The 25,838-nt window shown below is 59.8% G+C and overlaps 1 protein-coding gene across 1 annotated transcript in view; it reads right to left on the bottom strand.

The window, feature by feature from the left end:
• Positions 1 to 25,838, bottom strand: part of NTNG2 (netrin G2) — a 67,471-nt gene that overhangs the window by 11,245 nt on the left and 30,388 nt on the right. Inside the window, exons 3-4 of the mRNA XM_012744132.3 lie at positions 3,699 to 3,871; positions 971 to 994 (exon numbers count right to left, since the gene is read on the bottom strand). Coding sequence (XP_012599586.1) covers positions 971 to 994; positions 3,699 to 3,871 — 197 coding nt within the window. The remainder of the gene's footprint in view (positions 1 to 970; positions 995 to 3,698; positions 3,872 to 25,838) is intronic.

The raw sequence follows: 25,838 nt of genomic DNA, 5'->3' as shown, positions 1-25,838 counted from the left end.
GCCACAGGGCCTTTGGGGACAGGGTCTTTCTGGGACCTGCCGGTGCCTGGCGAGAGATGGGAAAAATGAGAGGGTGCGGAAGTCAGCAGGGGTGGGGGCACCCCAGAGACGCAACTTTCGACGCCGCGCAGATCCTCCACCCCTCCGGGGCCAGCTTCCTTCTGTGCCCCAGCGGGGAGGCCAGCCTGGGTCGGGAGGGACCACTCGTGTGACGCGGAGCCCCACAGAGGGCAGAGGGTGACGGCACACCCAGAAGCATTTCTGAGATGTGGGGTCAGCCAGTGGTTTCCTGCTGACTCAGCGTGGAGGCAGGGCGGGGCCTGCAGGGATCAGCTGAGAGCTGAGCCTGGGCTGGGTGAGTGCTCCCCGTGAGTGCTCCCCGGGCCGTGTGGATGTCGCCGCTGACTGCCCGTGGGCACCCACGCCTGCCCTCCCCCTCCTCGAGAGCTTTCGGGCCCTCCTGCCGATGCCCCCTCCTCGGTCTGCAATGCCCTGGGCCCTGAGCTGGCCCGGAAGACCAGGGCAGGGGTAGCAGCCTCCCCAGCCAAGCCACGGGCCAAGAGGGAGGCTGCCCCCCATGTTCAGGCTGGGGGTGGATCCTGCCCTGGTCGGTGAGGAGGGTCACCCCACTCTTGCCTCTCGGGACACCCTCTTCCCAGCTCTGGGTGAGAGAGGAGGAGGTGTCCAGCCAGGGGTCAAGGGAACCTGCAAAATGTCCCACCCCACTTTCCAAAGCAGCACCGAGGAAGCTCCCAGGGGAAGGGAGGTGTGGGCCACAGGCCACAGCACAGTGACAGCGTGATGGGACTCAGGGAGAGCGAGACCTGGAGAAGCAGATGGGCGGAAGTAGAGGAGAGGCCCGAGGGACACCAAAGCCCCTTCTTTTCTCTCAGGCTCTTTCCAGGACATGCAAAGAAGTTCATGCAGTGGGGGCCAGTCACCCCCCTCAGGGACCCAGGTGCGTACTTACTGCCAAAGGAGCCTGCAGCAGCACCTGCAGGGAGAGAGAGGGTCACAGAGCTGGCTGCCAGGAGGAAGGGGCCTGGCTGCGTCCTCCCTGGGGACGGGGGTGGCAGGGGGCGCGTCAAGGTGTCCCTCCCTCCGCCAGAGGGAAGGAAACCTGGGCTTGGGTGGTCACCCCATTTCATGCCCACCACAGCCCTGAGAGGGAGGAGCCGCTATTAGCCAACTTTGCAGATGGATAAACTGAGTCTCAGAGCCCTGACTTACCCTTGGGGACATTCTGACAAGTGCCAAGCACCCCACGGGGAGCTTCACACACACCCCCTTTTAAGATTTTGGACTTTGGGTCCCCCAGTGCAGGGCAAGGAACTGTGCGCAGTGTGTTCCCATCAGAGAAACTAGGGATGGCAGAATAGCTTCCTGAAACGACATCCTAGCAGCTGCCACACGCCGAGTGCCCAGCACGGTCCACACGTGTCCTGCATGAGCATCTAGTCCTCACAACAGCCCACGGGGTGTTTTCTCACGGACCTGCTCCTGCAGACAATGGCGGCTGGGAGGGGCCGAGACACGGCTCAGGTCCCGGCCCTGTCTGTGTGGCTGAGCCGGGGGGAGGCCCAGGCGAGAACCTCCAGTCTCAAAAGGCAGGCGCCTGGCTGTGGCCAGCGGGACAGTCCAGGGAGGAGGAGCCGGCCACACTCACTCCCTCCTTCCCCCACGTGTCTGGGCAGGCTCCACATCAGACCCTGGGGACACCTCGGGAGGTGTGGCCTCGGGAATGAAGCAAGGGAAGTCCCTGGGGGCCAGGCAGGATAGAGGCTGAGCTGGCCCTGGAGGGTGAAGGAGCCAGCCGGGCGGGGGCTGGGGGTGACCAGGCGGGAAGACTGGACGGGGGCAGGTGGGAGGGGAAAGGAGGGAAGTAGACAGATGTTGGGGGTGGGGAAGGGCTCCAGTCTAGGTGACTCCCAAGCTTGGCCCCCTGGGTGTGGGTGCCACTTGGGCTCTTTTCTCCTGGTAGCCCGCCCCGAGAGAAGGCGGGAGACCTGGGTGAGAGAGCCTCAGGCTGAGGCCATGGAGCACCCCAGCCTCACCCCTGCCCCTGAATGCTGGGGAAGCAGGGGTGGAGCGGCCAGCTCTCACCCTGCCCCTGCAGGGAGGAGGGGAGGAGAGGTCTCTAAGGCAATGGCCCTGCTTAGACAGGAGGTGGCTTCTGGCCTGGGGGGAGCAGTGACAGTGGGCCTCCCTCGTGTCCTGCAGGTAAGAGCCTCGGTCTGTGGGTGCCCAGGAGGTGGCAGACACAAGCCCTTGCAGAATCCTCCCAGGAGCAAGGGACAAGTGGAAGACAAGAGCCAGAAGTGCAGAGAGAAAGGGGGAGAAGGTGGGGGGAGAGGCCCACAGGACAGATGAAGGGGAGGTGAATGTGTGAGTCAGAGGGGGAGTGACAGCCACTAAAGGGAGGGTTCAAGAAAGGGCCTGGGCCTCAAAGAGACAGAGACAGGGACCTGGGAGGAGGGAGCCAGGCTGGGGCGGCTGTCAGCGCCCAGAGCGCTCTCTGAGCCTTTGAAGACCTGAGTGCCGCTGGAGCCTGGCAAGTCGTCCCTTCAAAGGCCTGTTGTGCCGCCTGCCCTGGCACATGCACGACATGCCTGTCACGGCCTTGGAGCGGTTTCAGCTTTGATCAGCCTAAAGTCACATAAATCTTTCACCCATCCAGGGAGGGTGCCCGGACGGGGTGGCACAGTGCAGGGTGCAAGAGGCAGCTGCCCAGCCCTGGCGTCGGCACCACATCCAACAGCTCTCGGGGAGACCCAGGAGGGCCCTGAGGCTGGCCGGGCCTCGGTTTGCTCCTCTGGAGCGTGGGCAATGGTGACACTCCCACCCGTGGTGGTGTGATGAGGACGGAGTGGGGCGAGGTGTTTAAAGTGCCTGGCGCGGCCTCAGGCACCGGTCAACGTCCTTGACAAGGGTCAGACACCAGGAAACGCCCGAGGGCTGGGTCTGGGATTCACGGTTTCACAGAGACACCGTGGCTAAGCTGGCGGTCCCCGATGAGTGGGGGTCCTCCATGGGGTGCTTGTGACGCAGGTGTGTGGGCAGACCTGGAGGTGGCTTCCCTGGCACGGCTGAGCAAGGAGAGGAGAGGACCGGGCAGAGAGCGCGGGCAGGGGACTCTGGCGAGGGCCTCGAGGACCCGCTGTGAAATGGGACAACAGGTGCCCAGCTCCCGGGGCACTCTGAGGACAGAGGGGGTGTGAACACGCAGCATGCTGTGACAACACTCATTATCAGGGATGGTGCTGGCTATCCCGATCGCCTGCAGTGGGGCTCCCAACCACCTCACCCCTGCCCCCCAGGGGACCTCCTGTGGGCCAGGGCCAGAAGGGTGGCTCAGAGTTCAGCAGAAAGCAGATGTGCTAGAGGGTCTTGGGAAGTGTGTGTGTGTGTGCACGTGTTTGTGCATGCATGCTTGTATATTTCTGCATGCATGTGCTTATGTGTATGTGTGCACGTTTGTGCACGTATATGTGTGCACATGCCGGTGCATGTGCATTTGCGTATGCATGCTTGTATATTTCTGCATGCATGTCTTGCGTGTATGTGTGCATGTGCACACGTGTGCATACACACGTATGTGTGCATGTGTCGTGTGTGGGATCCAGAGCTCCTGGGGTTGACAGGCGGGGGAGACCGCAGCCACCCTATCTCACAGCCCCAGGGGGCGGCAGGGCACATACAGGCATTGGGAGAGCCGTGGGGCAGCGGCAGGTAGGAGCCGGCCCGCCAGGAGCGGGTGCGGAAGTTCTTCTTGCACTTGCCGCAGTCGGGGCCGGTGGTGTTGTGCTCACACTCGCACTGCAGGCTGCCCTCGCGCACGGAGCACAGGTTGGCGTGCAGGTTGCACTTGCACCTGGGGAGACACGAGAGGGCGGAGACGTCAGAGAGCTCGCGGGCATGCTTTCTGGGGAGGGGGGGAGGAGAGCCCAACGGGAGGGGTCCGGGAAGGTGCTGGCCTGCAAGGACCCCGGAGGCCACCATGCCCACCTGCACTACCTCCTTCGGGACAGAAAGTCCCAGATCCGCCCTCGCATGGAGGGTTCAACTCCGCCTTCTGAAGGCTGCCCCTGGACCCGCCACTGCTGGCCTACTCCCCTCTTTGATGGTGGTTCCAAGGATTTCCTGCTTCTCGGCTGGGGCGGGTGACAAGCCTCCTTCGTCCCAGATGCTGCATTCTTAGCGACGCAGCTTCTGAGCGCCCTAGCTCTTGCTGAGGTGGGCGGACAGGTGGCAAGGGCTGCTACCAGCCCCTCGCCGCGCAGACGGGGACCTGGCCACAGGCTGCACCTCTGCTGTCGGCGGTGGCCCCCGCCCGTGCCCTTGAGGGGGACGGAAAGAACCCCAACTCCCAAGCCCCTGTCAGTTCATCCACACATGTATTATTCATTCGTTCATTCAAATATTTATAGGCAACTCATTATTCTGAAAACTGGTAAATAAAGGAAAGCAGCGAGCGTTTATCTCGCCTGTCCTACATAGACGGCACCTCGGGGTAACCAGAAGCTGATGAGGGGAAGTTTCTGTTTATAGACGCATTTCAGGATGGAACCAGTGGTCCCTAACGGAGGCCTGGCTGCAGGCGAGGAGCAGCGACAGGACAGCAGAGAGAGCTTCCCGCACCCCCGCCCGCAGCCGTCTGGCCAAAATAAATCGCTCCTAAGTCAGACCAAGTCTCTGGACCCGGCCGTGAATTCCCAGCAAGTACAGAGCCACACACCAAACGCCAGGGGACGCAATCCAGCTGGAGGAAACCCCAGAAGTGATGACCCAGTTTTGTCAACAGATGAGTTGCACTGGGACAAAAACTGATGCGGAGGGATAAGGGACCTAAACTAGGAGAAACCTCAGAGGCGTATTATCCAGTGGCAGGGCGTGGAGCACCTCTGGTCTCGGTGCAAACAACCTACAGAATCAAATACGCAAATGGAAGGTACATTTACGAGACACTTGGAAATGGGACGCTGCCTATATTTGATGATATTAAATTAATGTTTTTGAGGGATGATGATGGTATCATGTTTTTAAGTTTTGTTTTGTTTTATTTTCACGGACACAGGGTCTAGCTCTGTTGCCCGGGCTGGAGTGCAGTGGCATCATCACAGCTCACTGCAACCTCCAACTCCTGGGCTCAAGTGATCCTCCTGCTTGGCCTCCTGAGTAGCTGGGACTACAGGTGAGTGCCACCACGGTACCTGGCTAATTTTTATTTTTTTTAGAGATGGGGTCTTGCTGTGTTGCCCAGGCTAGTCTTAAACTCCTGGCCTCAAGTGATCCTTCTGCCTTGGACTCCCAAATTGTAGGTATTACAGGCCTGAGCCACAGTGCCTGGCCTTGAAAAGTTCTTTTCTTTTAGAGATACACACAGAAATATTTACAGATGAAAAATCATCTGATAACTGGGATTTGCTTCAGAATAACACCGAGAGGGGGGACATGGGCCAAAGGAACAGATGAAACAGGAAAAGCCACCAGTTGACAACTGAAGTCGGATGGCAGATCCATGGCGGCTCATCGTGGCAGATTCTCTTCTCTTGTGTGTTGGAAAGTCCCCATGATAAAAGGTTAAAGAGAGAGAGAATGCTCTATATTCTGACACCAGAAGATTTCCAAGGTACCTTGTCAATACTTGGAAAAATATTGCGAAACGCAAGTTGCAGAACAACATGCGTTTAGTAGAATCTTCTTTTTATTAAAATATGCAAAGAAAAATATTTACAGGGCACCTGTTCTGTGGCAGGCTCTGAGCTGGGAACAGCGAGTGCAACGGTCAGCAGAGCAGACGGGTCCCGGCCCTGATGGGGCACAGGGTGTCGCAGGGAGACAGTGGAAATGTCAGTGACCTGAGGGATCGGGGAGGGAGGACAGGCAGGCAGAGCACAGGGGTGTCTAGGGCAGTGAAAGGCTTTATGGCACTGTCGTAAAGTTACATCGTGCAAATGTCAAAGCCCATAGAACTGTAAGACATAGATGAACTGTGATGTAAACTAGGAGCTTCAGTTCATAACTGTGTATCGAAGTTGTAACAGAGGTCAAACACAAAATGTTCCCAAGGAAACCTGTGCAGAGGAGAAGGGGCTATCTTTCTTGTGCTATCTGCTCAATATTCTGTAAACCTAAAACTTTTCCTAAAATGAAGTCTATTACTTAAAAAATAATCGTCACACAAACCTTCAGCTGTTCTAAGTGCCCCAGGGTTGCACAAAGGAGAAGGTATCGAGGGCAGGGGCCCTACCCTGGTCTGCGGGGAGCAGGACAGGTTTCTAGGAAGAACAGTTTTGAACTAAGACCTGAAAGAGAATCAGAAGTTGGCAGGTCAGGAGAGAACCTTCTAGAAGGAGGCAAGAGCAGCGGGAGGGAAGACCCTGGGGCTGACGGGGCCTTGAGAAGAACTCAGCTTGTAAGGTCTGAGCAGAGGCCCAGCGGCGGGATGGGGCCGGGCGCGAGACAGGCTGAATTTTACCCCGAGAGCCACTGTCAGCCTGCAGCAGGTCTGACGTGTCCTGCTTTGGTTCATGTTTTATGCCACCGTGCCCACTCCACGGAGAACGGCTTGTCTGGGGGACGAGGGCCCAGGCAGGGAGACCAGGGGACTCTGTACACAGGGCCCTGTCCCGGGTGGGGGCCCCGGGCCCACCGGTCACGCCTGGGCGTGGGGCAGCTTCCCCTCCCTGGCTGTGCGCCTCTGGAGATGGCTTTCCGGACGTTTAGTCGACAACACCCTCTCGCTCTTCCTTGTCCCTCCCCTCTCGCCCGGCTGGGGGAAGCTTTCTGTCTCCCACACCGCACTCCTTAAGCCGTCCCGGACAGACAGACGCGTGTCCCTCAGCCTCGGCCACACGCTGCAGAGCTGCGTCCTGCCCGCCCTTCCCCTGCGCCCTCACCGCCTGCCCTGCCCTGCCTTGGTCTCCACGGGACCGGGACCCGGGCTCCGTGGGGGCCGCCTTCCAGGCCAGGATTGCAGCGGGAAAACCGGTGGCCCCCGGGTCCACCAGCCACCAACCCCCGTGTGCCGCCAGGGCCGCCTTCCTCCCTGCGGTCTTCCCTCTGCCCGGGGGTGACCCTGCAGAACGGCGCAGGAAGTGAAGGTGCGTCCCGGGAAGGGGCCATCGCAGCGCTACTGAGCACCATGCCGTCAGAGGCCGCTCCCCGCCACGGGACGCTCCTCGCAGGCATGAAAACGACCACGGTTACCGAGGGCTCGCAGTGTGCCGGGCAGGGGTCTCGTGCAGGCCTCTGACTTGCCACCAGAGGTGATGCCATCGTCACCTTCGCGTTACACATGAGGGGGTGGAGGCTGAGAGGTGGCGCCTCTTACCCAGAGGCGCGGGGCTGCCACCGACTGTTAGAAGCTGGGACCCTCAACACCCCTATGACTTGTCCTACGCACGGGCCTCGCCCTGGAAAATTCCTAGGACAAAAACAGCACCCCACCCTCCAGCTATAGCTCTGAAAAGAATGCGTTTCATGACGTGCTGACCGCGAAACACGCTGGTTGGGGCTGGTTGGCCCAAACCCAAGCCTCATCGTCACCCCACTCTATTTTTCTGTTTCTACTTCCCTGTTTCTACTTCCTTGTTTCTGTATGCTTATAAAACCTACTAAAAATCCAAGTAAAGCAGACCTTGACAACCCTTTGCTTGGTCTCGTTCCTTTCTCTCGCCCAGCTCTTTCAGGCACGGTCCCCCTTGACCCCACGAGTAACAGAAGGTCCCGTGGGCCGGGACAACCAACATGACGGGGCTGGAACTCAGAGATCTCTGGCCCCAGAGTCCAGACGGTTAACAGGGGACAGAGCACGGGCTGCAAACAGCTCGGGTTCCAAGGCGCCGTGTTTAAGACACACGTGTCCGTGTCCGCACACGAACAGCAAACGAAACGCACTCAGTTCCCGCGGCGGTCGTCTTGGGGAGGGAAGGGATGATTTTTGCTTTCTTCACCGTCACATCCGTGCTGTCCATGTTCTCTATGGGGAGCAGGCCCTGGTTCCATGAGCAGATAAAAGTGTCACTGATACTTGGCCGAGCACGGGGGCTGTTCGGGGCGGCGAACTGCTCTGCATGACACTGTCACCGTGGATACGTGGCATCACGCATTCGACCCACGGAATGTCCCCCACCGAGCGTGACCCCTGCTGTGCACCGTGGACCTGGGTGAGGACGACGTGTCAGTGTGGGCCCGTCCACGGCACCACGCGGGCCACTCCGGGGATGCCGGCCGTGGGACAGGCTGTCCCGCGCCAGGACAGGGAGTGCCTGGCCAATCTCTGCCTTCCCTTTATTTCGCTGGGAACCTAAAACAGCTCTCAGGAAAGTAAGGTCTGTTTTGCAAAAATGTTATCCAAAAACACGAAGTCAGGCCCGGGCGGGGAAGGCAGGAGGGAAGGGGAAGGATTGGGGTTCGGGGGGCTGCTCACACTCCACACCACCCCCAGGTCTGCGGAGCTCGTTTCCCAGGACGAAGGACGTGTCTTGGGTCCCCTGGAACGTGACTGGGAGGCACAGAGAGGCCCCGGCCAGCAGCACCGGTGGCTGCTGACGTCTGCCACTCAATCCCAACCGCCCCGTCACTGCCCCCACCGAGGGTTCGCTGCGATACCCAGCAGAAGTGAATGGGGCGTGAAAAAGCCTGTTCACTCTTTCCCCGGAGTTCTAACCCCTCCACTACGGCATGTGTGTGCTGTGGGCCTACTGTGTGCTCGGCTCTGGGGAAGGCAGCATGGGATGGCAGGCACCTGCTGGCACTGGGGCTCTTCTTCCCAGGGCACTAACACCCGGAGACAGATGGTCCTTAGCAAGAAAAGTTCCTGCCGTGTGCTTAAACCTTTTTGGTCAAGCATATCATGCTCTCCAAATCCCCCCACACCCTGCTCCCTGGCCCCTCCCACCCGGGGGCCACAGTGCATACTAGCATATTCAAGGCTCTGACAAGTCCTGCAGGAAAGAAACCTATTTGACTTTGTCTAACAAAAGTTTGTCTGCAAAATGTATTTGACCTTGGAAGGTTTTAATTTTCGTCTTCTGAATTCCAATTTGACATCCCACTGAGCTAGCTGGAGAGGGACACCCCAGCTGCATGGAACCAGGAATGTACTCCGCATCCCTGGCCTGAGGAAGGGATATTTTTAGAGATCAGCTACATAAAGAAAAGATTGCCATCAACTTTGGGTGATAACATTGACCCCGGCTTATTAAAAATGCATAAAATACCAGCAGAATCCGAGAAGCATATTGTAACGACTATAACAGAGAGTCACGGCTGTCAGAGCCGGACAGGCCTGGGCGGTGCAGGTGGAGAGAAGCCTGCCCAAGGTCAGGCAGTCGCTTTCTCCCGGCCCAATTCCAGGCGTCCTTCCCTGGGCCGCCTCCGCCAGGCCCCTTCCTGGCCAGCCCCTGCCACCAGTCCTGGCTTCCTCAGGAGCAGGGGAAGGTGTTCTGGCCTCTCCAACTCCCAGCCGAGCTCCGGGATGAGCATGGGTGAGGTTGCCTCTGTGTGTGTGCGTGTACCTGGTGTTTGTACGTGACCTTTCACCTCTCTGGCTCCCTCTTGGTGTCCCCTCCCTTATGTCAGTATCTGTCCCTGTCTCTCTGTCTCTCTCTCCACGTCTCTGCCCAGCATGTGTCAGATCTCGCTCTCCTCTGGGCCTTTGCATGTGCCGTGTCCTCTGCTTGGATGGTGCCCCGCCCCTCTCCTAAAGCTGACACGGAGAGGCAGTGTCGGATGCCAGGCCGGACGTGGCTTCTTTAGGGACACCTTTCACAACCCCTGCCAGGCCCTCCCCCGCCATAAAACTCATCATAACCCGCGACATCTCCCAAAGTGAGGGATACGAGATGCAAGGCGGGGGGATAGGTACGTGACCTGCAACACAGCTTAGCAGGGTATTATTTATTTTTGAATAACAGCATTTTTAAGAAAAACTGACAAACTCCTAAGACCTGGGATTGCAACAATATTATTGCCTAGGTGAGGCCAAGTTCTAAAAGCATATTCATTTAAATAAATTACTAAGCAAACAAATACATAAATAACATGGGATGAGGTTAGACCTTCATCTCACACCCTATACAAAAATTAACTCAGAATGGATCAAAGACCTAAACGCAAGAGCTGAAAACTAGAAAACTCTTAGAAGGAAAAACATAGGGGTGAATTCTCGTGACTTTGAATTTCTTAGACCATGACCCTCAAAGCAAAAGCAACAGAAGAAAAAAACAGATAAATTGGACTTCATAAAAATGAAATACTTTTGTGCTTCAGGGGACGTTATCAAGAAAGTGAAAAGATAACCCACAGAGTGGGAGACAAATTTTGCAAGTCATCTATCTAACAGGGGACCTTCAGCTAGAACATGTAATAAACTCTTACAACTCAATAATAAAAAGACAGCACAGGTTTTAAAATGGGGAAAGGACCTGCATAGACATTTCTCCAAAGAAGACATGCACAGGACCAATGAGCACAGGAAAAGTATGTGGCATTGCTAGCCACCAGGGAAATGCAACTCAAACCACAGCGAGGTGCCACTTCACTCCCACTAGGACGGCTACAGCAAAAAAGACAGATAATAGCAAGTGTTGGCAAGGACGTGGAGAAACTGGAGCCCTGCTACACTGCTGGTGGGAACGGAAATGGTGCACCTGCTCTGGAAAGTGGCCTGGCAGTTCTGCAAAAGGTGAAACCTAGAGTTACCCAGTAATTCTACCCCTGGGTCTATGCATACCCACGAGAAACAACAGCACATGTCTGCACAAAAACTGGTACGCAGATGTGCATGGCAGCACTATGAAGAAACAACCCAAATGTCTACCAACAGATAAACAAAATGCGGCCCGTGCAGACAATGGAATGCTATTTAGCTGTAAAAAGAAATAAAATATGGACACACACCACAACATGGGTGGATCTTGGAAGCATTGTGCTAAGCAAGAAAAGTCCGTCACAAAAAGCCCCACTCCGCACATTCCATTTGTCCCAAACGCCGGGACAGGTCGCTGCACAGACAGAGCGAGCAGAAGGGTGGGTGCCCGGCGGGGCTGACGGGGAGGGGGTTGAGGGCAATGGCTAAGGGCGCCGGGTGTCTTTTGGGGGTGATGAAAACGCCCCAGGCTCGACTGTGGTGTGCCCCGCTCTGTGAACGTCCCACGGGCCACCGCGTCACACACTGGAGATGGGGGGAGGATGCGGGACGTGCGTGGCGCCTCAGTGGCGCCGTGGGCAAGTGGGCGAGTGACCGGGTGGGAGGTGGGTCGGCGAAGGGCTCGCCCGCCTCACTGCAGCCAGGACACGGGGCTCTATCGCACACGGCGCCCGCGCGCCTTAAGAGTTCGGTCTCACGGTTTGCACAGACCTGTCATCGAGTTGTGCCTAAAGAAGGGCTCCTGGGAGAGGACAGCGACAGCCGGCGCACGCTCTGCACGCTCTGCGGGAGTGGGCGCCTCGGCCCTTCCCAGCAGTCCCGTGAGTGATGTGTCCTGACTATCCTCGTTGGCACGTGGGGAAACTGAGGCCTGGGGCGGTGAAGGGCGCTGCCCCAGGTCCCGCAGCTGGTCCGGGGCAGAGCCGGGACTCAAATCCAGGCAGCCTGACGCCAGGGCCGCGGTTAGCGCCTGTGCTCCTGGGTCCAGGCGGCGGGAGCCTGGGCGCTGAGCAGCGCAGGGCCGGGTCCGGCCCCGAGAGGGGCGCTCACGCTGCGTGGCCCCGCCCCGGTTCTCAACCCGCGTGAGCGTCAGTTTTCTCACCTGGAGAGTGGGGAGCGATAATCCACTGTGGGCCGGCATACACCCCAGTGACACTGGGCATTTGTGAATGAACGAAGTAGAGAGCGAATGAACGGACACATGGCCTGCACCTGCCGTGGGGGTGAAACTAAAGCCCCTGACACAGCGGGTGCCCCCCGGAATTTCCTGGGGACTGTGGGGTGGTAGCCCTGTCCCCCTCGTCCCACTTCCCTGGGATGTTCTGTCTTACTTACTACGTGACCTTGGGAAAGTAGCTGATTTCCCTTGGCCTCGATTTCCTAATCTGTAAAATAGGCACAGCAGTAACGCCTGCCTCAGACAGTTGTTGGAAAGATCAACCGAGAGACTGTCTGTAAAGCGCTTGCACAAGGCACGTCAGTGCCCAATAAATGTTAATTCCCCTTCTCATCCTGTGAGCTCCCAGAGGCAGGGACCTTGAGAGCATTCCCCGAATAAAGGTATCGAATCCTCACGAGGACCTTATGAAGAGGCTATTACGATCGCCTCCATTGCACAGACAAGGAAATGAGGCACAGAGAAGTTAAGCAAGTTGCCTAAGGCCGCACAGCTGGTGAACCCCACTTTGGGAAAGTCTGGAGCAGGCAGCTGGGCGGAGGCCCGGGAGTCTCCGTGTGCTGGTTCTTGGACAGACTTTCTGGAAGCGCAACCAGCCCACGATCCCCCAAACACAGGCACGGCCTCCCCCTCCCTCCCTCAGGCCTCAGTCCTGGGATTTCTCCTCCCTATTCCAGAAGGCCCGTGGCAGGCGAAGTGCATAAAACAAATAAGCAAGCATGTATGCATAACGTGTGGCTGCCCGTGTGCAGACGGGCCCCGCGCACTGCTGACCAAATCCTCGTGAAAGCCCGCAAGGCGCTGCTCGCCCCACGGGACAGGGGAGGGCGCAGGACCCGGCCTGCGGCTGCACCACTGCGCCACCCGGAACGCGCCGGACGCCGTCTGAGCTCGGGGGCTGCCTGGGCAGTACTTGGGCGGGAGAACGCAGGCCTCGGGGGTCGAGTGTCAACGACTGCCCCAGCTCTCCTGGTGGAGGAAGCCGCTTTACCCCAGGGCGGTCCGGCACGCGGGTGGGGTCTCTGGAGGAGGGAGGCCGGGAAAAGGGCCACGCAGCCGGGTCCCCCTGCCTGCCGCCCGCAGCTGTGCTAACCGATTCTGAGGCCGGCCAGGGAAACGCAGCCACGGGAGAAAGCCCCCCGCTGTGCCCCACCCTGGTTCCTCCTGTCCACACCTGGGTGGGTGGTCCCGGCTCCCGGCCGTACCTCCAGCCCACACGGCCCCCTTCATCCACAGGATCAATTTTCCCAAGGAATCACTTTCTGAATTTGACCTTCCAGAAGCAGCAATCTCACCGGAAAACCATCGCCTGAGCCACCTGGTCCCGCTACACCGCACTCTCCGGCCCAGCCATCGGAAAGCGCCATTTAATAATGAGCACAGTGACAGGGCGAAGCTGGCCGGCCCCCAAGGCCTGCCGCCCGCCAGCGGACAGCTTCGTCCGTCCTCCGGGACCTGCTGCTCCCTCCCCAGCCCCACCCCTCACAGTCCCCACGCCCAGGTGGCAGGAATGATGGCTCCGTAGGAGACACACTGAGACAGGGGAGGGAGATGCTGAGTCAGCAGCCAGAGTCCCGCCCGGGCCCTGCTGCTGATTTGCGAGGTGACCTTGAGCCAGTCACTTCTCTGGGTCTCAGACTTCTTAGTTACCAATTGGCAAGGCTGAATTATACTTAGATTTCCAACCTTCTTTAGTTTTTCCTAAATGCCTAACACAGTAGGCTCTGGGCACCCACGGAAGGAAAGGGAGGAGGAGGGAGGGGGTAAGGGGGGAGGGGGGAGGTGGAGGGGATCATGCAGCTGCTCAATTAAAGGCCAGTTAGCAGCAAGGCCGGGCTGGAGCGCTGTGTCATGGGGTGGCCAGACAGTGGGCTCAGGCCTCTGCCACCCAAGGCTGTGCAGGTGACCAGCAACCTGTGCAGGTGACCAGCAACCTGGGCAGGTGACCAGCAACCTGGGCAGGTGACCAGCAACCTGGGCAGGTGACCAGCCCCAGGGACTCGGCCAGTGGGCTGTAAAGCTGGGAAGCAGCCGTTCCCACGTGAGGAGGAGCCGAACTGGCACCACCAGTGCTCAGCACAGCCTCTGGCGCAGAGTGACCCCTCCACAAACGCCCGCTATTGTCACTGTCGCCATTGTTGATGGCCAAGAAGCGACAGAGGGAGGGACGGAGGTGGGAGTGCGGGAGTTCCTGGGAGCAAAGACTGGCCTTGCCGCAGCCCGGCCGTCCGTCTGTCCTGCCACACCTGCCCAGGGCCTTTCTCCGCAGCCAGCTGCTGCCCAAAGCAGACAGGACTGTTCTCCGGGGCCCTGCGGTCCCCCACGAGGGGGGACATACCCAGTGGCCTCCTGGACTGGCATCCCCCCCGAGGGCCCTGACTCCACAGTTGCCAAATTTGCCAAATAAAAACACGGGACACTTGGTTAAATTGGAATTTGAGATAAACACCAAATTATTTTGTTAGTACAAGTATGTCCCAGATATTTCACGGGACATACCTACACTAGAAAAAATTCCCTGTTTATCTGAAGTTCAGATTTAACGGGGCACCTGCATTTCATCGGGCAGCGCCCCTGCCGCCCTGCTCACCGAGTGCTGAGCCACACCCCGCTGCCCCGGCCTGGCCTGGCGTGGGGCCCACTCGCTGCCCCACTGCCTGTGAGGACGAGGAGGCCCGAGGGCTGCGGCGGCGCCTGCTCAGCTATGCTGTCCCTTCACCGTGGCGAATCCCTAACGAGCCCGAGACCACACCTGTTAGGAGGCAGTGCTGGGCCTCGCCCCTGGGGAAGGCCCGGCCCAGACAACCCGAGTTCTCGGAAGGAAGCGTGGCCAGCGCAGCCGGGGGCGACAGCCGCACGAAGCATGGCAGGGCCCCAGCAGCGCCAGGCCGGAGCGTGCCCTGCCCCGCAGGGAGGGGCAGGCAGTGCCCGGGAGCTGCCGGCAGGGGCACCATCTGGACCCGGGCCTGGCACCGTCGCTCCACAAAAATCGTGAGCTGGGCCCTTCCCTCCTCCCAGGGGGAGAGGAGCGGGTGTTTGGAGAGCCTCCCAGACAGGAGGGCGGCGGAATGTGGGTCAATGCCTGGCTGCCGGAAAGAGTGATGATGTCACCCAGTCCTCAGGGGGAGCTGAGCGAGCGGTGAGTCTGGGTGAGCGCGAGATGGGAGGGCCCGGGGCCAGCTGGCCTCACAGGCCCAGCCCCACGGGGACTCAGAGCGGTCCCAGTGATCCCTTGGGAATGGGGTGCACAGGTGGGGCGCGGGGAGAGCCAGCCCCCGCCTCCTCACAAAGCACCTCCTTGCGGGACCACAGGGGTTCTCGGTGACGGACCACACGCGTGGACACGCTGTTACCCGCGGGGCACTGTCCTGGAGGCTGACATTAGACCACGGCCGGCGCGCACCTGGCAGCGTTCCCCTAGTCTCTTGCCGGAGGAGCATTTGTCGCTGGGTGAAGACTGCTCTTTGTTTTGGGAAAAACGTCTTCGTGGGCCTTTGGGTTACAGGCACAGTAACCCAAGGCGAGTCCCAAATGTCACACTGGCCTGGAGATGTCAGCACGCGAGGGTGTCGCGCTCTGCGGGGGGCAGGGAAGGCCGACGTCGCCAAGGGCACTTCCGTCACGAGGGGCCCACACATCGGGCCTGGGGGCCTGGAGGCGGTGAGGAAGGACACGGCCACGGGTGGAGGCCGGGGCGCCCCTCCCCAGCCAGCGGGTGGCCATGGCCAGGGGACAGGCCCCCAGGCCAGTGGTGCTGGTGGCCGTCCTTGGTGTCTTCCAGTTCCGCCTGGTAATCCTCTTCGCCTGTCCCCAGCCTGAGTCAAGCGGTGAGACACGGTGGCCTCTCCCTGTGGGAACTCCCGACACCCCCGAGGGACGGCCCAGGCCAGGCGGACGCCCAAAGAGGCCCATTTCCTGGGGTCTTAGGTCTCCCCTGGGGGACTGAGGGTGAGACCGCGCCCAAGCAGTGTGGCGGGACTGGCAGGAGCTGGAGAAGCCAGGAACAGCTGGGAGGGCAGCCCACGGAGGCCGGCTGGACCGAGAGGCGACAGGTGACCAGAGGACACAGTGTATTTGGGGATGGTGGTGAGAGGAACCCAGTAACACCCCGGAGCTCCAGCTACTCAGTGGGGCGGGCCAGCCAGCCTCCAGAACGGGAGGGAGGAAGGCAATTGGATGTCAGGGAACGTGAGACTGTCACGTCAAAAGGCCGCCGCCAATCAAGGCTCGCGACCCCCAAGTGGGGGGACTCAGAGCAGAGCTGCAGGGATGGAGGGGCGGTCCGGGCGGCCTCGCCTGCCACGGCCGGGCTTTCCCGGGTAATGTGGATGGATGCCGGCTGCCGCTCCTCCTGGAACACAATCAGCCCGGCAATTGAGTTCATCGGCTAAATCAAATCTGGGCTTCTGCGCGAAGTCCTTCGGTTTTAAGTGCTTTAGCACACGTCTCCCCCTCCGGTCTGCTGTAACCCGCTACCCACCACAAGGCCACAGGCAGCTTCCCGGACACAAGGGAGGCTGACGGGCGGGTGCTGGTGGGCTTGGGCGTGTGGCTTTGGGGTGACACGGGGGTGTGGCCAGGGCCTGCCCAGGTGTCTAAGGCAGGATTGCTTCTCTCCCTGCGGAAACTCCCAACACCCCCGAGGAAGGACCAGGCCCAGGTGGCAGCCCGAAGAGGCCCATTTCTCACCAGGGGAAGCACGAGCAGGAGCTGGGTGTGATGGTGGGAGGGTGGGTGGCGACAGGGTGGGTGTGAGCAAGCCCAGCTGGCTCCGCCGCTCTGCCTCCCGGCTCCCGTGTGCGGCCCCTTCTTCTCTGGAAGGAGTCACGCCTCGTAAGACCCATTTGTTCATGCAAGAAAGTTCATTTGTTCATGAATGAATGAATTCCACGCATAGAGCGGGCCTCCCCGGCCTGGGTGCTGGTGGACAAGCCAGGTCCCGTCCCTGCCCGGCATCCAGGGTGGCTGATCTCTGGGGACTCAGGGCCCAGGCTGCAGAGGGAGGCGGCAGGGACAGTCTGCAGTGCACACAGGCACAGTCACCGCGGGTGGCCGCGGTCCGCAGGTCGCCGGAGAGCCACTCGAGGGCTTGTGCAGAAAAGGGACCGGGTTCGTGTGTGGCGGAGAAGCTGCACAGAGAGGGCGGGGCCGCAGGGAGTGGGAGGCCAGTCGTCTCCCCAGACAGCATCCCGACACCCCCGGGCTCCTTCTGGGGGAGGGGTGCTGATGGGGGGTCCATCTGGGGACCCGTCCAGGCAGAGAGCGGGACAGAGGACGGCGGAGGGGGCATCTCCCCACTGAGTGCAAAGGGGCCTGCAGGAACCCAGCCCTAAGTGCAGGGGAGAAGCGAGGAGAGTCCCCAAGGCCCCGAGAACCCCGGGCTCCTACCGAGGCCTCAGCTCACCCCGTGGGTCAGCACCTGTGCGCAGGTGCCCGGTGGCAGTGGAGGCCGCCATGTGTGCGTGACTGGGTTCATGGGGGGGGGCATGTGTGTGCGTGGGGAGGCGTGTTACAGATGAGTGAATGCGTGTGTGTGCGTGTGCGTGTTCATGTGTGTGACTCGGGGTCCATGCCGAGGAGCCTGTGTGAGTCTGAAACGAGCTGGGCGGGGACGAAGTGCCAGTGAGGCTTCAAAGGACTCGCCAGGCCCCTCTGTTGGGGTTGGGGGGAGCCGCCCGGGCAGGGGGCCGAGCCGGGCCTGGGGGCCAGTCTGCCCCTCCCCCCCACTGACCGCCTGGGCTCATCTGATACTAAAGCTTCTCCTTCCTGCGCACGGGCTGCTGATCGCCGAAGGGGGCCGGGACAGAGCCGGGCTTGAGATGAGACCCGGATCCGGCCCCAAGCGAGGGGCGCGGGGAAACGGGGTCTGTGTCCAGGTGACTAAACACCGATGCCCACAGCTCCTCTCCTCCAGCAGCGACCGCGTGTCGGGCCTCCCACTAACCTTCGAGTTCTCGGACAAGCGACACAATGACGGGATCCCAGGTTACAGCTGGGGACACTTGCCCCAGGCCACCAAACAGCAAACCGGAGGAGTGTCAGTTCCCGTGGGGAACTGCACCGTCCTGCACTGTCACGTGCCGCTCCTCACTCAGGGCGGAGGGACCTCTGTGAGCCAGGGGGACGGGCCACCCTCGGCCGCCAGGACGGACTCGGGGCCCCAGACGGAGCTGGAGGTGGGGCCCCTGACCCAGACACAAAACCAGACAGCCTTCTTTCCGGGCGCACCACAGGGCCCTCTGTCCCCTCCGCTCTCCAGCGCCCGCCTGCCTGCCATCGTGGCCCGGACGTTGCAGCCGCTGTGCTGCCTCCACCTCCTCAGGAAGAACCTCTCTCCCCCTCCCACCCTCTCCAGAGCCAAATGTGTTGCAAGCCTCATCTGTTCCCGCCTCGACCCCCCCATTCACTCTGGAGCCCACCCCAAGCAACCCCCACCGCGACCCCTCTGCACCTGCCTCCCAAGGTCTCCTTCGTCCTGCCTTGCCGAGGCCACGGATGCTCCCGGACCCCTCCGCTGCGAACCCCAGATGCGGCCCTGCTGGTCCCCTCCTCCTGCCCGTCCGGACGCCCCCACCCCATGCGCCTTCTCCAGCCGCGTGGCGGGCCGGGTGCTCGGAAGTCTCGCACGCCCCCGCGGCGGTGCCAGGCGCCGTCCCCAGCCCGGCCTGCCCGCGCTCAGCCTCGCCTGCGCTTCACACTCGGGGCCACACGCTCCGGATGCCGCACAGGCGTCTCGCAGGCAGCAGGGCCGAAATAGAACGCGGCCCCTCCCGCACGCAGCCTCTCCTCCCGGGGACGGTCTGGCCGTCTCTCCCCGAGTTAAACCTACACGCACCGCACGACCCAGCCGCCACACCTGGGTGTCTACCCGAGAGAGAGGAAAGCTGATGTTCGCCCGGAAACCCCTACACCAATGTTGGTAGCAGCTCTACTCATACTCGCCCCAGACGGGAAGCAACCAAAGCGCCCTTCCACGCACGGGGAAGGGATGAACGCGCCGCCCAGCGCCCGTCCGCCCGGCGGAGCCCTGCCCGGCGCGTGAGCAGCGGGCGTAGCCATGCTGCAGCCTCACGGGCGTGGCCTTGGGCAAGAGCAGCCAGGCTGAAAATGCCACGCTGCGTGAGCTTGTCCACCCGTAGGACTCTTCCAGAAAGGACAACACTGCTGCGACAGGGAGCGGGTCAGTGACGTCCAGGGGCCGAGCGTGGGGCAGGCTGTGGCTACAGAGGGTGGCCCCAGGGAGTTCTTCCGCCACGGGACAGTTCTGGACCTGACTGTGGTGGTGGTTGTAGGAACCTACACTCGTGTCAAAATTCACAGAACTGCATCCCAGAAAGGTCAATTTTATTGTATGGCAACATAAAAAAATAAAATGAAAAATATTTTTTAAGAATGTCCTCCAGAAACATCTTCCCCATTTGACAGTTGTCCCCATTCGACAAGGTGAAATCTCCACCCAGCCAGTGTCTCCAGCCGGACACCTCGGGGTGCCCTCGGTGCCTGCTGTGCCCTGCCACGCCAACTCTACCACCAAAGGCCACCTCCAGGAGGCCCGAGTCACCCCCAGCCGCCACGAGAACCTGGCCACATGTTGTCGGCTTGGAAGGGCCCTCCTGGTCTCCAGCTGCCCTGCCGCCCCCACCGCACCCCTCCCCACACGCCCTCCAGGTTTCTCCCCCAAAGCCCCTGCCTAGACCCCTGCTCCAGGTCTCAGGCTGGTCCCCAGCTCACCTTGGCTTATTTCCTACTGAGCACCTGTAGTCACTGGAGGCTACTTAGTGCGCTTCCTCCTCCATCGCCCCGCTAGAGTGTCGGCCCCACACAGCCGGGGCATCCCAAGCGCGTGGCTGTGTCCGGCATGTGGCAGGTGCCTGTTACGGGCTGAATCTTCCCAGCGCCGCTGGGAGGGCGTTACTGTGAGTGACTCCACCCCCCCGAGCACCTGCAGGGCTTCCTGCACCTCCCCTGACCCTGGAGACCCCTCTGCTGAGGGTGGGCCACAGCGGTAGGGGAGCAGAACCCAGGCGCCAGAGGAACCTCCTGGGTCCAGGGGCCAGCACCCCGCCCCCGCTCCTCCACACGTCTGCCCTCCCAGCGCCCCCAGCTCTCAGCGACGGCCCATTTTGTCTTTAGTGACCCATGCCCACTCTCTGGTGGGAAGCAACAGCCCAGGAGGCTTGGTGGGGGCAGTTAAAGGTGAGCTGCACCTAACAAAACCTCTGCCCCCAAAGAGCAGGGCACATGTATGTTGGGTCTAAAATGTGGGAAGCAAAACACGAAACTGCCTTTCCAGGGACTCTCCAAACGTCTCGGGATCACGGGCCCTTTTTGAGAATGGGATGAAAACTGGGGCTGCTCTGCTACCGACCCTGCACGTAACACTTCACACACTTCTCAGCGAGTCTGTGGACCCCTGAAGCCCACCCTCTGCCCTTGTAAGAGCCCGCAGCAGGCCCAGGGTGAAGAAGCCCCAGGCGCCCTACAATCTGCTGTTCCTAACGCTGACGATCTCATCTAGCCCTCAGGGCTACTGTCTCTGTCTTCCGGAGGCACAGACAGGTTAGGGGACGTGCCCAGGGCCACATCTCACCCAGGATTTGCACCTGGACAGTCTGACGTGAAGGCCGTCCATCCATCCATCCATCCATGCATCTGTCTGTCCGTCCATCCATCCATCCATCCATCCATCCATCCATCCATCCATGCATCTGTCCGTCCATTCATCCATCTATCTTTTATCTTTTAGGTAGTAAAATGTACACAACATTCACCATCTTACTATTTTTAAATGTATAGTTCGGTGGCATTAAGTACATTCACAGTGAGGGGCAAACCTCACCACCATCCGCTTCCAGAACTTTTACATCTTCCCAAATGGAAACTCTGTCCCCGTTAAATGCTAACCCCCCACTGCCGCCCCCAGCCGCGGCAGCCGCCATTCTATTTCTGTCTCCGTGGATCTGACGGCTCTGGGGACCTCGCATGTGTGGAACCCTACGGTTTTTGCCCCTTTGTGGGACTGCCTTGCCTCGCTTAGCATGGGGTCCTCGGGGTTCATCCGTGTTGTGGCACGTGTGAGCACCTCCTTGCTTTTTTTTTTAATTTCGGCATATTATGGGGGTACAGATTTTAAGGTTTCAATAAATGCCCATTTCCCCCCCCTCCCCCCACAAGTCTGAGTCTCCAGCGTGACCATCCCCCAGATGGTGCACATGTCACTTGTTATGTATGTATACACCCGCCCCCTCCCCCTCCCCCCTGCCCAATACCCTATTACTGTAGCTCCTGTGTGAACCTCCTTGCTTTTTAAGAGTGAATGGTGCTCTACCGCACGCGTGCGGCGCGTTTCGTCTTTCCGCCACTCGCTCATGGAGACCTCGGGTTGTTTCCACCTTTTGGGTACTCTGAATAATGCTTTTATTAAAATGAATGTACAAATGTCTGTTCAAGTCCCTGCCTTCAGTTCTCGTGGGTCTGCACCCAGGCGAGGAACTGCTGGGCCGTGTGGTCACCCTGTATTTAACTTCCCCGGGGACCCCGACGCCGCTCCCCAAGGTGCTGCCCCATCCCACATCCCACCAGCCGCGCACACAGGTTCTTTTTTTTTTAGACAAGAGTCTCACATCAACCTCAAATTCCTGGGCTCAAGTGATCCTCCTGCCTCAGCCTCCCGAGTAGCTGGGACTACAGGCATGCGCCACCATGCCCGGCTAATTTTTTTGTATATATTTTTAGTTGGCCAATTAATTTGTTTCTGTTTTTATAGTAGAGACGGGGTCTCGCTCTTGCTCAGGCTGGTTTTGAACTCCTGACCTTGAGCGATCCGCCCGCCTCGGCCTCCCAAGAGCTAGGATTACAGGCGTGAGCCACCGCGCCCGGCCCGCACACAGGTTCTAACCTTCCACATCCTCGCATTTGTTATTTTCCGTTTTTCTGATACTAGCCATCCAAATGGGCAGCTCCATCCATTCCTTCACCTCCCGGCCTCGGTTTCCACCTCTGTGCAATGGGGACAATGACCCTCTCTGGGTAGGGCTCAATCAGGAAACGTACATGCAGGACTTAGGACACCACCCGGACGGTAAGAATTCTCGGTGACAGCGGGCACTGCTGAGGGAGGAAGCTCTGCCCTCAGAGAACGGCCAGCAGTCGGCACAGGCAGAATAATGTCACGGCCTTCCCTTCCCGCCCGGCTTTTCCAGTAGAGCAGCTGAGGAAGGGAGGGGTGGGCACAGGCCTGGGGAGTGCGGCAGGACCTCTCTCTCTGCACGTCCCTCCCCCTCCAGAGGCTTTCTTCCCTCTCCTGCTGCTATTCTTGTCCCTCTCCCATACCCCGCTGTCACCATCGTCATCGATAAGGACAGGACTCTGTGCAAGAAGATGAGAAGGTGAGAAAGCGATCAGGGAGGAGAAAACCAGCCAGGGGGCGGCCCAGGGACCCCAGCTGAGGGTAGGGGACCCAGGTGTGCAGCCTGTCCAGGCCCAGCTCGGCCTCTGGGATCTAGCAGGTCTTCTGCCAGGCAGAAAGGGAGTGAGGACACAACCCTTGTTGGCTCGTTGTGAGTAAACGGTACCGACTGTCCCTGTTCACTAAATCCATGTTTGTAACTGTTGAACAGAACAGGTGCACAAGACTTTAATCTGGTGCACAGGACCTCTGCTCATCATCTCCCACAAACACCACCCCACTGGGCTTGAATGCCTCCAGGAACAGGAAGCTCACTCCTCCTTTCTTGCCCTCAGCTGGAAAGGGACCAGCAGGGCTGCTTTCTTGGAGCTTCCAAGAGTTTTCTGGGCAGAGGAATTTTCCCCCAGCCATGGCCTGGGGGTGAGGATAGGCTGACTCCTCTCTTCCCTCCGACTCCCAGACCCGGAGTGGGCAGGGCTGGCCAGGCCGTTTTGCCAGAGTTTGCCCACACCCAGCTCCTGGCATGATAGCCCTGCTGTGGCCCTATCACAGGGTACAAACAGACACGGACAATTTCAGAGCCGGGAGGGTACACTGGCAACTCATCTCATAAGGTGTCCTGGGCTACAGGGCCGTTTTCTTATTTTAACCTGTTCAGAGTTTTAACAGATTTTGAAATAGGTGTCAATATGTTATTTTATTTTATTTATTTATTTATTTGAGACAGAGTCTCACTCTGTTGCCTGGGCTAGAGTGCTGTGGCGTCAGCCTAGCTCACAGCAACCTCAAACTCCTGGGCTCAAGCAATCCTTCTGCCTCAGCCTCCCGAGTAGCTGGGACTACAGGCATGCGCCACCATGCCCGGCTAATTTTTTCTCTATATATTTTTAGTTGGCCAATTAATTTGTTTCTATTTTTAGTAGAGATAGGGTCTCACTCTTGCTCAGGGTGTTTTCGAACTCCCGACCTTGAGCGATCCTCCCTCCTCGGCCTCCCATAGAGCTAGGATTACAGGTGTGAGCCACCTCGCCCGGCCAAGGTGTCAATATTTTGAAGATCAAGAGATTTCACATAGACACGTGCCGTGTGCCTGCCCTTGCTGCGCCAGGCTGGCGATATGCAGCCCGCTGTCCTGTGAGGGGCCTGCCCTCTCCCTTTCTCCACGGACCACACCCTTCCCTATTGCTTCTGCTGGTCAGTGTTACCCACGTACGCTGTCTTCCCAGTCCCTGTGGACATGTGGGTTTGCAATCCCCACAAACTCGAAAAGCTCGCAAGCTGCAGCACCTGGGGTGGGTGCAGTGATGGCCTCACATCCAGGCAGCCTGGTCCCCACGCCTGGGATTTACCTCTCCTGCCGTCTAACAGGGAACGCAACGCTGGGATAATGAGAAAACCGAGGTTCCGCCAGGTTGGAGTCATCCAGCGAATCCACCTGCAGCTCCTCCCTCCGGCTCGCTTGGGCTTCGCAGAGACAGCTTTCTGGATCTCACCCCACACCTCCTGGGCCCAAGGCTCTTGGTGGCAGGGTCGGGACTCTTGTCGGTAAAAGCTCTCCTGGAAGGGGCTGGGTCAGGTTTGGGCCCCTTGTGTCAGGGGCAAGGTGGGGGCTCCGGCCCTGCTCCAAGCCCCGTAAAGCGATGATCTCATCCCTCCCCAGTCCAGATTTCGCCCCAGATTTCCTGCTCAGTTTAAAGCCAGCCGCTCTGGGCTCTTCACCTGAGCTCCTCCATGTGTGGATGGAGAAAATAGCTCCCGCCCCCCTCCTGCCTTCCAGGAACCGGCATGCGGGGCAGGGCCAGCGGCAGGCAGGAGGGGCCACGGGGGGCGGGGGGAGGGTGCAGGTGGCTGTGTTTTTCTCTGCGCCACCAGTGCCTGGCCTCCCCTGCCGCCCCCTCTTACCCCTGATTTGTGCCAAACCCGCATTCCGCAGGGCCCTGGGCTCTCCCCAGCTGCTCTGGCCCCGCCCCAGCCAGGAGCCTCTACCTCCCACTCCCGCCTCCCCCAAGGGGGGCCTTGGAGCTGTGACTAGCTAATCGAGGAATAAAATAGGGAACAGCCACTGAATCAAAGAACCTTGGCTTTGGGAGTGGAGGCTGGCGGGAGGCTCCATAACATAGGCCACCTGAGCTCGAGAAGGCCCAAGCCGGAGCTGGGACCAGGGGCGAGGAGGCCGTGGGGCCGGGGCCTCACCCACAGCTCAGCGGTTGAGACGGACTTGAGCTTGGACGCGCTCAGGGTCGGATCTTGGCTGTATGGCACTTGGTGGAGCTGTGTGACCTCCTTACGCTCCGGACCTCACAAGCCTCCGCCTCCTCATCTGAGGACACAGGCTTCGGGGCAGGCCGTCCCTGCAGGGAAGCTCCAAGGTGGGGATCAGGTATGGCTGGCTCAGGGCTGCATGCTCAGCGCATGGCAGCTCAGGCCTTCCTTAACCACGGGGGGATCAGATGGCTATTGACTAAACAAGCACTTGCACGTGAGGCCTTCATGCAGCACTCAGTAGCAAATGGGCCGCAGCAAACACCGGGCAAGTATTCGCGATTGTCGTTGGCGGCCACAGGGCGAGGCCTGGGAACATGGGGATGGTGAAGTTCTGAGGGAGCCGGCAGAAGAGGTTCAGCGTGAAGCCCCAGAACCCCCGGAGTCCCCAGGCGCCCACTCGGGAACTCTGGGGGCATCGTCTGCTTGGGTCCCACATCCCCGTTTGCCACCTGGTCCTCGGCACAGCTGGGCCTTCCCAAGGGGAATTTAAGAAGCGAAAGAGGAGGAAGTCACAGCCCTCTGCTGATCCATCTAACCAGACCTAATTAATCGATGAGCCAAGCTGCCACTTTCCTGCCAACCAGCCGCCTGAGGAGTACTTACTCCATCTGTGAATCGATTGCCGCACTTTCGCCACCACCACGGCTAATCCACGCCGCCCACAGAGGCTGGGTGCCAACGGGGGCCGCGGGCCACCAGACAGGGACCACCCTGCCACTTGGCCAGCAAGACATGGACTCCAGGCAGTCCCAGTCCTCTTGTCACAGGTGGGAAACTGAGGCCCAGAGAGGGGTCCAGATGGGTGGGGCTGGAATGCCAGGTCGGCTTGCCAGGGCTGCAGGGCCACCACAAGGCCCTGACTGTCACCACCCCCGCCTCCACCCCGCAGCCAGCCCGGACGCCAGGACCCCACACTGGTCGCCCAGTGAAGCCTAAGGCAGCCGTGACCAGACTCCTGTGGACGAGGGTCCCCCTGCCACAGCCAGCGCCAGTCAGAAAACAGGCCGGGGTCAGGGGAAGGCCTGGGGACCTGGTTCCCACCCCCGAGCTGCTAAGCCCAGTGGGATTGGGGGGCTCGGGGGTGTCTTGTACCAACCAGACAACTGTCTCCTGAGGGCGGAGGTCACAGAGACAAACAGAGGACAAAAGCCAGGACTCTCAGCTTCTGCAACAGTGCCCACATAGAGAGTGGTTTCCAGAGCATTCCTGATTTTAAACACCCCGTCTCGATCAGGGCAGGGCCGGCGACCACGGGAGTCAGAACCACAGGCCCCTGTGTATGCACCTGCCCCACGCCCATCTGCCAGCCTTGACCCTGACTCCCGCTTCACAAA

Source organism: Microcebus murinus, chromosome 12 (assembly GCF_040939455.1).
Source record: "Microcebus murinus isolate Inina chromosome 12, M.murinus_Inina_mat1.0, whole genome shotgun sequence".
Lineage (NCBI taxonomy): Eukaryota > Metazoa > Chordata > Mammalia > Primates > Cheirogaleidae > Microcebus > Microcebus murinus.
This window is presented reverse-complemented; position numbering and strand designations above follow the sequence as displayed.